General features: G+C 42.7%; 1 protein-coding gene across 6 annotated transcripts in view; it reads left to right on the top strand.

Annotated features, from left to right (window-relative positions):
• Positions 1 to 12,171, top strand: part of SPTAN1 (spectrin alpha, non-erythrocytic 1) — a 91,536-nt gene that overhangs the window by 33,766 nt on the left and 45,599 nt on the right. For 4 of the 6 annotated variants that reach the window (XM_061603672.1, XM_061603671.1, XM_061603674.1 and 1 more), the window contains 9 exons: positions 838 to 1,042; positions 1,182 to 1,363; positions 2,061 to 2,304; positions 2,939 to 3,061; positions 5,731 to 5,948; positions 7,182 to 7,274; positions 8,316 to 8,450; positions 8,952 to 9,100; positions 10,697 to 10,756. In XM_061603672.1, coding sequence (XP_061459656.1) covers positions 838 to 1,042; positions 1,182 to 1,363; positions 2,061 to 2,304; positions 2,939 to 3,061; positions 5,731 to 5,948; positions 7,182 to 7,274; positions 8,316 to 8,450; positions 8,952 to 9,100; positions 10,697 to 10,756 — 1,409 coding nt within the window. The remainder of the gene's footprint in view (positions 1 to 837; positions 1,043 to 1,181; positions 1,364 to 2,060; positions 2,305 to 2,938; positions 3,062 to 5,730; positions 5,949 to 7,181; positions 7,275 to 8,315; positions 8,451 to 8,951; positions 9,101 to 10,696; positions 10,757 to 12,171) is intronic. The other 2 variants (XM_061603673.1, XM_061603675.1) reach the window with 1 other exon arrangement.

Here is a 12,171-nt window from a genome sequence, read left to right as displayed (position 1 = left end):
ATCTGGCCAATTTAGACGTGATTTATATTTGTATGAGAGAGAGTTAAATACTCCTGATAGATCTAACAGCAGTTCTCTTCTAATGACATTCCAGAGCCTTTCCACACAGTCAGTCAAAACATCCTGCTGTTTCATTTTAGCTTTTACACAAGATCTCCCCACACTCTTTGGTGATAACAGTCTCAGGATAGCCTATCAGCTTTTAATTGATGGAGAAGGATGTAGCCATGCTACAGTTGGCCCCCTCAAAGAATTCAGCCTCTAATAAAGTTAATTTTGTAGTGCAAAGAAGTGGTTGTGCGGAAAACCACGTAAGCTCTATTCCCAGAGGAAGAGATTTCACAGTCATACACTGAAATTCTATGCATGTCTACTCAAAAGTAAGTCCCACTGAGATCAGTGAGACTTACTCCTTTGTAAGTGTGTTTAGGTTGACAGACTCAATCAAACAAATGCAGGACTCTGTGTCTAATAGAATGTTGAGGGGCCTTATCTCTCTGTAGTTCCTTCCCATGCCCAGCCTCAGATGCTGATGTGATGATGCACTGAGTCATTCTGAGCATTCTCAATTCAAGTAGGTCTAAGTTGAGCCATGCTGGCTGGAGCAGATGTGGTTCAAAACATCTCAAAGTCACCAGTTTGGGAAAGGCTGGTCTAAGCGCTGGAGAAGGAAAATATTACAGTGCTGAACAAAGTTTGTTTGCTATAAATGTCTAATTTGGCAGGCACAATTCTGTTGGCATCTTCTCAGTATTGTCTAAGTTGCCCCACACAACTCTTGCTGCATTAAATTCTGTAAATTCAAGACTGCAGTGTTTGCCCTCCTTCTATCTATAGGACCCATCGAATCTGCAGGGGAAGGTTCAGAAACATCAAGCATTTGAAGCTGAGCTCTCAGCAAATCAGAGTCGTATTGATGCACTTGAGAAGGCGGGGCAGAAGTTGATTGATGTCAAACATTATGCGTCTGATGAAGTGGCTACTCGAATGAATGAGGTCATCAGCTTGTGGAAGAAACTGCTGGAAGCTACTGAACTTAAAGGTATGGTATACAGAGCAAAATTTAGTGAGATATCTATTAAAATGGGCAATTACATTGTAAGAGGGCTTTTAAAAGTAATTCCAAGGATAACTGTAATGTTAAAAAAATGCAAATTAAACTCTTCCTCTCCCCTTTTTAGGGATCAAGCTACGTGAAGCTAACCAACAACAACAGTTTAACCGCAATGTGGAAGATATTGAACTGTGGCTGTATGAAGTGGAAGGGCACTTGGCTTCAGATGATTATGGCAAAGACCTCACTAACGTTCAGAACCTTCAGAAGAAACATGCACTTCTGGAGGCAGATGTTGCTGCTCACCAGGTATAGCCTCTAAAGGCATAGCAGTGGCCATAACTATATATCAATGCAGCCATCAAGACTAACCATAGTTAGCACAAACTGTGGTTTGCAAATCTGCTTCTGACTGTGGTTACTGGTTCTGGTTTGTCAATTCTGACACCATACCATACTTAACCTTCCTGAACCTTGTTTTGGTGTGATGTCTGAATTGTTCAGGGTTCCTGGTAATAGCATCAGATACTAGTTTAGGCCTTTGCAGCAGAAGCGTTCAGCTCACAAGAAGCAGTTTGCTTTTTGCATATTTCCACAGCCTGCTTTATAATTCTGAAAGCAAAAAGCTTGGCTTCCAGTCTGGTTTTGCTATAAGTTGGGTTTCCTGCAAGTTCCCCATAGGAAGCTGCCTTAATACCATTGGTCCATCTAGCTCAGTATCAACACTGACTGGTGGTAGTTCTGCAGAGTTTCAGGCAGGAGCCTTTCGCCTGTCCAAGCTGGGGGTTGGACCTTCTGCATGCAAAGCAGGTGCTCTACCACTGATAGATACATTTTATTACAGTCGTAGACCAGCAAACAGCTCTACCACTGACCTTCCCCATGTGCTGTTCGAGGCAAGCTCCAGTTGAATGCATTGCACAGTGGGAGTTCTTCAGAGGCCAGAGATGAGGCATGTGAAGGCCACTACTCACCTGAAGCTTTTATGCCAAATTACGTGTTTTAGGACCGCATTGATGGTATCACCATTCAAGCTCGACAGTTCCAAGAGGCGGGACACTTTGATGCAGACAACATCAAAAAGAAGCAGGAGGCTTTGGTTGCCCGCTACGAAGCTCTGAAGGATCCCATGGTGGCGCGCAAGCAGAAGCTTGCAGATTCCCTTCGCCTGCAGCAGCTTTTCCGTGATGTTGAAGATGAAGAAACCTGGATCAGAGAGAAGGAACCAATTGCTGCTTCAACTAACAGAGGTTATTTATTTATTTATTTGATTTATATCCCGCCCTTCCTCCCTGCAGGAGCCCAGGTTAGTGTATCATTGGTACCCTGGGAAGTGTTAGATGTTTCATTCCATTAACATGTCTACATATTTTTTTGAGAAGAACGTGTTGTACTGCCTAAACTTTATTTGGGGCATATTTATACTAGGCATTTGTTTGAAGTGCCAATTTTAGTTGAGTCTGGGTGCCTATAGGAGTCAATGCCATTTTCCCTGTTGCAGGGAGAGTTCCATACCAGGGATGGAGAAGCTGTGGCCCTAACAGCTGTGTTGGAATACAACTCCCATCATCCCTGGTCATTGACCATGTGGGCAGAGGTTGATGGGAGTTCAGCAACATCTGAAGAGCCATAAATTCCCACCCTTGCTTTACACCCTCTGCCTTCTCTCTTGTGGTGATGTATGTACCTGGCTCTGAATTCAGCACTAATGCAGGCAGGTTTTTGGAGATATGTATGTGTATGGGTGTGGATATATACTTATAAATATTTGTTAACATACATTAATCATCCCATCCAGTGTGTTCCATATCCATAGCTTTATTCAGTAAATTTAATTATTTTGATTGGAATGGCAGGTCATGATGTCGACTTGTTCTTTTCCAGGCAAGGACCTCATTGGGGTCCAGAACTTGCTGAAGAAGCATCAAGCTTTGCAAGCAGAGATTGCTGGCCACGAGCCCCGCATTAAAGCAGTTACTCAGAAGGGAAATGCCATGGTGGAAGAAGGTACATCTGAGTATCATAGTTTTGAAAACACACACAAACACATCAGGGATTATGCAGTATGTTTTAACATAAATTGCTCATATCTTCTTTCTTTCACTAGTAATCTTGAACGCTATCCAGATGAACAAACCAGATGTGGCCGCACAGTAATTAGGACTGTGAATAATCTGGATTTAAAATAACAACAGCAACAATTCTTAACTTTATCAGTTGTCTTGCCAATGTTGTCATCTGGAAGGTTTCCTTGAGGTTACATATCAGATCTAGTGCATAATTTGCCTGTGCTAAAAGGAGCTGAACAGGCTGTCAGTTAGCTACCCGAGTCAGCTTTAACGTGTAGTGCCAGCCTTCCACTAGAAGTTAAAAACATCTGTTTGCCCAAGTATTTTCCTGATCATTTATCTGGCTCTGTGATTTTTTCCCCTGTTTTGATTTGATTAATTGGATTTTATGGATTAGATTTATTGTACAGTATTGTATTATGTGAGCCACTTTGATAGTTCTTTATGGAGGAGAAAAGCATTATATATATTTTATAACAAATGTGTGTTATGTGCCTTCAAGTTGATTATGACTTATAAATGCATTAAAAACCAGCAAGACATGATTAATAATTCTGTTACGTCTGTAGGAATTGAGATTGCAAAAAAATTGAAGACTGGCTTAAAAATCCATGGGATACATGGATTTTTACATTGCCTAATTACATTGAAATTAATTAATTAATTAATTGCTTTTTATTTATAAAAGTATTTATATACCACCATCTCACAAAACATCACGGTGATGTACAGCAACATAAAAGCATCTTAAAAACAATGGAAAACAATCATTAAAATGACTGGCGACTCAAAAAATATTTTAAACAGCTGCGTAGACTGTTGGCAATTGAACTTGTATCAGCAGAAGTTAGATTTGAAGAAGGCAGGGAGGGAGCAAAGAGAATGAAAAGTTATTCTGGAGCTGGAATTGGTTTCTGATGCATTTGAGTAATCAGTGCAATCAGAACATTCCAATAGAAATATTAATACTTTAAGAAGTTGTACGATCAGATTACAGGCAGGCCCATATGGCAGGTTCCGTTCTGGACCCCCACCATAAAGCGGAAATCGCCGTAAAGCGGAGGGGCACGTAGCGCGAAAATGCCTCAGAAGCAGCAAAATCGGCTTTAAACGGGGAATGAAAGCCGCCGCATTAGCGGAACGCCGGGAAGCAAAGCGCCAGGAAGCGGGGCCCTACTGTACAAACTATCTCAAATGTTTATGTTAAAGCTCAACTTTAATAGCACAAGTTGGTGCATCATGTTTTGTATTTAAGAAATACGTTTTTCTTCTGTTAGAGGAGAAGCTAAATTTAAAAAATTAAACTGGTGGGAAATTTGCGTCGATAATATATGAATTTGGTTATTGAACTTTGCATAGTGTATTCTGTTTCTGTTAGTTATAAAAGGGGCAAAGTATAGCTTAATAAAGGTCTGTCCCTTCTCAACTGGAACTCCTAATTTCTGGCTTCTGTTAATTCACCAGGCCATGCACTTTCAAGAGTGCTTTAATAAACGTGATTCTTTATTGTATTTTTTTAAACGAAGAGTGAGCTGCTCAGGATGTGGAATTCTGTGCTCAGTACCAATTTCACACTTTTTGAAGAATTTACCAATTATTTATTTATTTGTTCAGTTTACAGATTGCTTAATATAAAAAACTCTTTAAGCGAGTTCCAAAATAAAAACTATGAAATCACAAAGCTTTTACGAATAGAAATAAAATGAAAATGTACATTGTCAATAAAAATCTGGAATCAAAGTACTAAAGCAACATTCAGAGGAGTGCAATCTAAAAATTTAAAAGTCAGGAAATGCCTGAACAAACAAACGTAATTAAGAAGGCTCTAAAACACATCACAGTTAGTGCCTCTTGGATTGCACGGAGGATGGTGTTCCAGAGGGTTGGTACCACTGTGGAAAAGGCCTGCTTTTGCGTTGTCACTCGGTGGCAGTCTGCCAGCCATGGCACAACCAGCAGGGCCTCTTCAGAGTAACATAAATATCAACTGGATCTGTAGAGAATACACAGAGCCCTGATCATAGTATAGTACTGAGATCCTTAGCATGGAAAGCCGCAATAGTTTTTTAAAAGAAGCCTGACTTGTAAACTGGTAAGAGTACACAGTCTTTTACTCTCAGGATTCTACTGGGGGGCGGGGAATCAAGATGATGACATCTTGGTGCAGTTACTCCTCTCGCCTGCTTCGACAAGCATGCCAACCTGTTGCTCTCCAGATGTTTTGGACTACAACTGCCATCAGTCCTAACCAGCTCAGCTGCATTATCTACTTCAACATGGCTGTGCTGGCTGAGGCTGATGGGAGTTACAGCCCAGAATCTCTGAAGGGCATCTGTTTGGCAAAGGCTGAACATTTGTCTCTGTCAGCTTGAAGGCCTGACTGCCTTTCGGTTCCAGTCCCACTGGTTTGGAGGGAGGCACAAAGTCCCAGCAGTGTTCTTTCCAGAGTGTTTTGTAGTGAGGGGAGCTTGGAGGGAACCCAGTGCTAGGGGCTTCCCCTATTTCCTTCTGGGGAAAATCTAGTAGGACAAAAGATAGAGTGAGCTGAGCTGAGGTGCTTTTTCATCCTTGAGCCTTATTTTGCAGCTGTTGTTTCCTGTAACGTAGGGCATTTTGCTGCTGAGGATGTGAAAGCCAAACTGAACGACCTCAATCAGAAATGGGAATCCTTGAAAGGCAAGGCCTCCCAGCGCCGCCAAGATTTGGAAGACTCTTTGCAGGCCCAGCAGTACTTTGCGGATGCCAACGAGGCTGAGTCCTGGATGAGGGAAAAGGAGCCCATTGTGGGCAGCACTGACTACGGAAAGGATGAGGACTCTGCTGAGGTATGCTGTTGCCAGCTTCTGCAGTGTTCTGACCTTCTCAACTGGACGGCTAGAGTAATGCAAATCTTGAGAGTAAAGCAGTCTTGAAAATTTCCTATGTGGAAAGATAGAATAGGAATTGGGAGAGGTGGGTGAATGGGCCTCTAGCTGGGAATATATGGGGGGGGATGTTTTTATAAGATGCTATATATAAAAATAGTTACCTAACAGCCAACATTCAGCATACTTTTACCACTAGGAAGGCATTTCGTTAATGTTAATTTTGTTAATGTTTTGTTTATGTTAATAAGGATACATGGCAGTTTACAGAGTAAGGTATTGAACCTCTGCCCCAAGGAGTTCGCACTCTAAATTTCAAGGCAGAGGAGAGATCAGAGGGAAAGGAGGGAGATGGTGGTGAGGTAACTTAGAGAATGAATCTGTGCCTGGTAGTGGGTAATTAGGCTGAGTTTCAGTAGGGGTTGTGCCAAAGGCTTCATGGAAGAGAGGGGCTTTGTGGAAGGATTTGAAGGAAGGGAGGAAGTGGCGTCATGAAAGGTGCTCTTGGGGGACAGTTTGCACATCTCGAAAACGTGCCCCAAATAGTCATTGACCATACCCATGGTATCTCAGTATTAGCATCTTTCACATGATTTTCCACCAGATTTTCAGGGACCCCAATGCTTAACTTCCTTTCAAAAGGAAGTACTTCTTCACACAGCCTATAGTTAAACTATGGAAATGACTGCTTCAAGGTGTAGTGATGGCCACGAACTGGGATGGCTTTAAAAGGGGGTTACACAAATCCATACAGGAAAAGGCTGTCAGTAACTACTAGTCAAGATGGCCTGCACCGCTTCCAGTATCAAAAACAGTATATCTTTCAGTACCAGTTGCTTGGAAAAAAACAGCTGGGAAGAGCTATTTCCCGTATGCCCTGGTTGTGGGAATCCTGGAAGCATCTGGTTGACCACTGTATGAATGGGTTGCTGTACTAGATGGGCCTTTGGCCTGATCCTGCAGGGTGGGTTCTTATGGTGTTAGGGTTATCTGCAATGTAACTGAAATGGGCAGCTGCAGGTAGAGAACAGTGTAAATGTTTTCAGTGGCTAGAATATGCTCTATTTTAATGAAGGCCTTCAATCTGTAGCATTGCCAGCTTTGATAAGTAAAGGCTTGATTTTTATTTGCTTTAACAAGGCCTTTTGCCGGTAGTATAAATATTACAATGCCGTTTTGCTTTTGGGCTTTCAGGCTCTTCTCAAGAAGCATGAAGCTCTGATGTCAGATCTCTCTGCCTACGGCAGTAGCATTCAGGCACTGAGGGAGCAGGCCCAGTCATGTCGGGTAAGAAGGAATGAGCACTCGCCTGTTCATAAAGTCTTGTGCTCTCAGAGCCAAGTCTTCCCCCGTTCTGGGGGGTGATTGTGGAACACTTACAGCAAACCTCTGATCATGTTTCTTTTTTATTGAAGCGAATAGAATGCTTGATTTTACTTATTAAAATATTTTCATACCACCTTTCAGCCCCAACAGGAGCCCCCAGGGCAGTTTATAAGAAAAGAAAATGCCACTGAAACACTTTAAACAATAACACAATTAAAATAGAGTATTAAGAACCAAACATGGCAGCATTTCATTAGTTATTCTTCCCTAATGAATGTTTGGAAATGGGTCTGAGTGACCCAAGATGGCCTTTGGGGTTTTAATCCAGCTCTAAGTCCCAGTGCTGCCCAAGCATTTGGCCTCAGTTCTGAATCTCCTTCAAACAGGAGTTAATAAAACTATTGGAACAAAGCTACTGGTGGTTCAGTTTGCTGTTTCTGCTGCATGGTTACCAACAAGGATCTGTGGGTTAAAAAAAAAAGTCTCCAGATTTGAAAAAGGTTGTAGAAAAATAGTCTTCATGCATGTAGTCCAATAATAAATAAATAGTCTTCATCACCAGTGTTAACATCTGCTGTCTCCAATTCTGTTTTGGTCACTGAGGAAAAAGTTGCAGATTTCTAGTAGATAGAAAGTAATTTAGTCTGAATCTGTTCTCCTTTCAAAATAATTGTTAAAGATTTGATCACAGCAGATCTGGGAGTCTTTTTATCCCTCATTGGTACCTGATTGGCCCTTCACCATCACCTGACCTCCATTGCCAGGAGAAATGTGGGCTCTCATGGTCAGGCTCCAAACTTGGAATGGTCTGTAGCTGTGGCCACCAGGAAGCCTGTGCCTGATCCAGGAAGCTCCTGCATTATGCTTTGTGGTGCCAAACACGGGTTGAAGCTGCAAGAAGCATTCTATAAATATTTTTTCATCTTTCTGCGATGAATTTCCATGCATAACAGCACAACAGGTTTATCCTTCCCACCACAGAACCATCTGTTTCTTTTTCAGCAACAAGTAGCTCCCACTGATGATGAAACTGGCAAAGAGCTGGTCCTGGCCTTGTATGATTACCAAGAGAAGAGTCCTCGGGAGGTTACCATGAAGAAGGGAGACATCCTGACTCTGCTGAACAGCACCAACAAGGTAAAACCTTCATCTGCCGGGATTTCAGCCATTGCCCTAGCAACCCTTTTAGATTTTGTGGTGGTGAAGCTGGGAGCAGCTTTCGGGCAATGATGGTTTGTTTATTTAGTAAAGTTTAGACATAGTCTTGTAGCACCTTAATGTGATTCTCATTAAGATGTCATTTATTGTGGCATAAATTCAGTTGGCAAATTCATGGCCATGGGTGCAGAGAAAAGAATGGTAAATGGATCGCATAAATGTATGTCAAAATAACTGTTAGTTTTAAGGCACCATAGGTCTCTTCTTTGTGCTTATTCTAGGTTACAAAAGGTGCGAGTCAAGAGGACCTCATCTTACTGGGGACTCTTGACTTGTCCAACTCCAGCCTGTGATCTGTCACCCCTTCTTTGCACATGTAAACAAATCTGAGCTTGAAACAACTTCAGGGATTCTTACTCCAGGATAACGGATGGCGTAAATAAAAAATGTAATCAAGGCTGCATCTTTCTTTTCCTCCAGGACTGGTGGAAAGTAGAAGTGAATGACCGTCAGGGGTTCGTTCCAGCTGCCTATGTTAAGAAGTTAGACCCAGCGCAGTCTGCATCCCGAGAAAACCTACTGGATGAGCAGGGCAGCATAGCCTTGCGGCAGGAGCAAATTGACAATCAGTAAGATCAAACTAGCAGGATCTGGAATGAGCCATAGAGCTCGGGAAGGGTTGTCCTTTTTTACTAGCTTCCCTAGGTGTAGGCGGCTGGCTTCTCCTGTTTTCAATAGATGGCTACGCTGAACACCACATCACATTTCTTTTTATTCTCTAATAGAACCGTTCACTTCCTAACTTTAGACATGTCTACTACTTTTCCTTTTTTAACCTGTTAAAAGAGCATTGAAAAAACTTACTACTTGACTTGCATTACCTGTGCCTTTCTGTGTCTTTAACAGTACCAACCATTTCAATCCTAAACAGCATTTGTGTTTGTAATCATAACTCCTAGATTTGCTTAGCATGTAATTCTGATTGTGGTATCATCTTAAATCTAGCCTTTATGAAGTACAGTACTGTCTCCTTGCAGGGCTGCCTACAGGCAATGACTTATTTGGCAGGGTTATGGGGTGGGTTGAGAATGTCCCTACTTTACCTAGTCCAGGGCATGTGCGCACATTTTTTTAATTTATTTTAAAAATTAGTTTCCAAGTCATTAATTTGCTGTGCAAATGAGCAAGAACGCTTAGTTAACTGCCCCTCCTTGAGTGCATGGCAGCTACATGCTTTGGGCAGAGAAGCAGTTGATAGGGGGCCGATACTACTTTGTCGTCCTGTCATGATATCGGAACGGGCAGACCTACATCTGGCACTTTCTCCAGGCTGCTTGCCCTCTCACTGCTCTGCTTCTGAAAAAATTATCATCCATTGTCTCATTTGAAGCTGATAAATGTCATGTTGCTGATTGGCTCCGTAAATCAGCCTTCCCCAACCTGGTGCCCTCCAGATGTTTTGAACTACAACTCCCATAAGCCCCAGCTGGCATGGATGACTGGGGGTGATGGGAGCTATAGCCCAAAACATCTGGAGGGCCCCAAGTTAGGGAAGGCTGCTGTAAACTGTAGAAACGAAAACCACATCGAGTGAAAAGATGGTAATAAAAAAAAAATTGCTTCTACCTTTTGATAAAGGTAAAGTGTTCAGTCCACAGACGGTGTGTAGCATGACTCTAGCATTTGCTTGCTCACATCATCCAAGAACTTGACAATTATTTCTTTAATTTACTTACATATAAAACATTCAAAGACCTTGTGCTAGCATCTCACGATATTCAATTAGATGGCAGTGGTCCCTGGGGCATCATTGTTTGTTCCCATTTTATCGTTGGGGAGCTGAGGTCAAAAAAGCACTCGGGGAGTCTGTGGCCCAAATCAAATGCTGGACTTAACTCTGGCTTGAGGTGAGGCTGTGTCGCATTTGGAACCGAAATTTCTTTTGGTTCCCAAAGGACAAAATGGATGAAAGAGATGGTGTTGCCCTGTAGCGAGAGATGAACTGTACTGCTAACCATTTCTGTTAACAATCATTTGCCCCCCACCCACGCTCTGACCTGCTTCACATTGACCTGCTTTTGTACGACGCCTTCATTCCCCTCCGTTTTAAGTGTACTCCTTCCTTTCACGAATGATCCCTGAATGGAACCTCTGCCTCCGTTTGTTTTCGTTAATCTGACTAATTTTTTTGCATGCTTTCTGCTGTGCTCCCTCTGTCTGTGCAGGACTCTCATAACTAAAGAAGTCGGCAGTGTATCTCTGCGTATGAAACAGGTCGAAGAACTGTGAGTAGGCCTAGCCCTTTGTAAAACGCTGTCTCCCAACAGTTGCCTCGTTCATTCTTCCTCTGTTTCTGTCACTTCTGGTGTCTCATCTCGGGTAGCGCTCTTTGGAGGGTTGACACAGTATCAGATAGTCTCTATTCAAAGCACTGAACTGGGATTTGTTGGTTCCAGGTGCTCTTTCAAGCAGTCTTGCAGGGCAGTCCTATACGTCACTTGGAAGTAAGCCCCACTGAATACAAGGAGGACTTGCTGCCAAATGAGCGTATATAGGATTGCAGCTTTATTTGTCCTCTTTTGCTAAACTTGCATTTCAGACGGGGGGGGGGGGGACATTGGAATGAGGAAACAGAAACTGCAGTTCATTAAGTAATATTTTAGATTAAATGCCTGGTAAGCTAGGACATCCTTTGGTAGGTGTGCATCCTCTGTTGGCAATACAGAGCCAGGTTGTCTCCTGCCACTCACCCTCAAGACAGGGCTTATGCAAATCAGATGAACTTGAGAGTGTCTGTCAGGAGGAGGCCCCTCCCACTTCTGATTCTACCTGCTCTCAAGACAGAGATTTTGTCCAAGCTTTTATCATTTCTGTTTCCTGGAGTTTTATTGCCCAGTTTTGGTACTGGAACTACTCTCCTTCGTTTCCAATACTTAGTTAGCCAGGGTGTAAAGGAAAGCAGCTGTTTTCATTTGATTGTTGCTGGCCTTTAAAAAAAAAAAAAAAAAAAAAGCGACCAAGAAACCCCCAAACCTTTCTTACTTGCTAGCTCTGGACCCTGAATGGGGCTCAACCGTGCCCTCCACCAAAGGTGAAGGTGTAATGCTTCATGTTCCCAATGTGATCCTGGCCCACAGCGGACAGCTTAGAGCTCCTTTATGGAGGAAGCAGCCAGGTGCTCAGCAACATCCAGCTTCCTCAACTGTGGGAGTTACCATGCTTAACATTTGGGGGTGGCAGTCAAGTGGGGGCTTAACCTTCCTTTGGACTGAGATCAAACCCACATAAACGTGTGTGGCAGGGCTCCTGCTGGGAGGAAGGGCGGAATATAAATCAAATAATAAATAAATAAATCATGGCAGACACCTGTTTAAAATCAGTTCTCAGTGGATTCAACTTACGATCTGGCTGGGCAGCTGGATTTGCACTGAGAGGAAGCGCTGGAGCTGTGGCAGGACTTCCCTTGCATCACAGTGACTGCCTGGTATTATATCTTTATGGTTCCAAAAGAGCTAGAGTGGAGATCTTTCCCACTAGCCATTTGTAGGCTTTGCTCAGCTAGAACTCAGGTTGAAGCAGATGAGGTGCATCCAGCTGTTGTCAACTCTGTGGCTTTACCAGCTTTGAAGTGTGTTGTGTTAGTGTGGTAAAGATGTTTTTATGTATCAAGGTAACAGGCTTTGCTTTCAGGAGTATAATG

The sequence above is a fragment of the Rhineura floridana genome, chromosome 20, assembly GCF_030035675.1.
Source record: "Rhineura floridana isolate rRhiFlo1 chromosome 20, rRhiFlo1.hap2, whole genome shotgun sequence".
Lineage (NCBI taxonomy): Eukaryota > Metazoa > Chordata > Lepidosauria > Squamata > Rhineuridae > Rhineura > Rhineura floridana.
The sequence above is the reverse complement of the archived record's forward strand: the minus strand, read 5'-3'. Positions and strand labels throughout refer to the sequence as shown.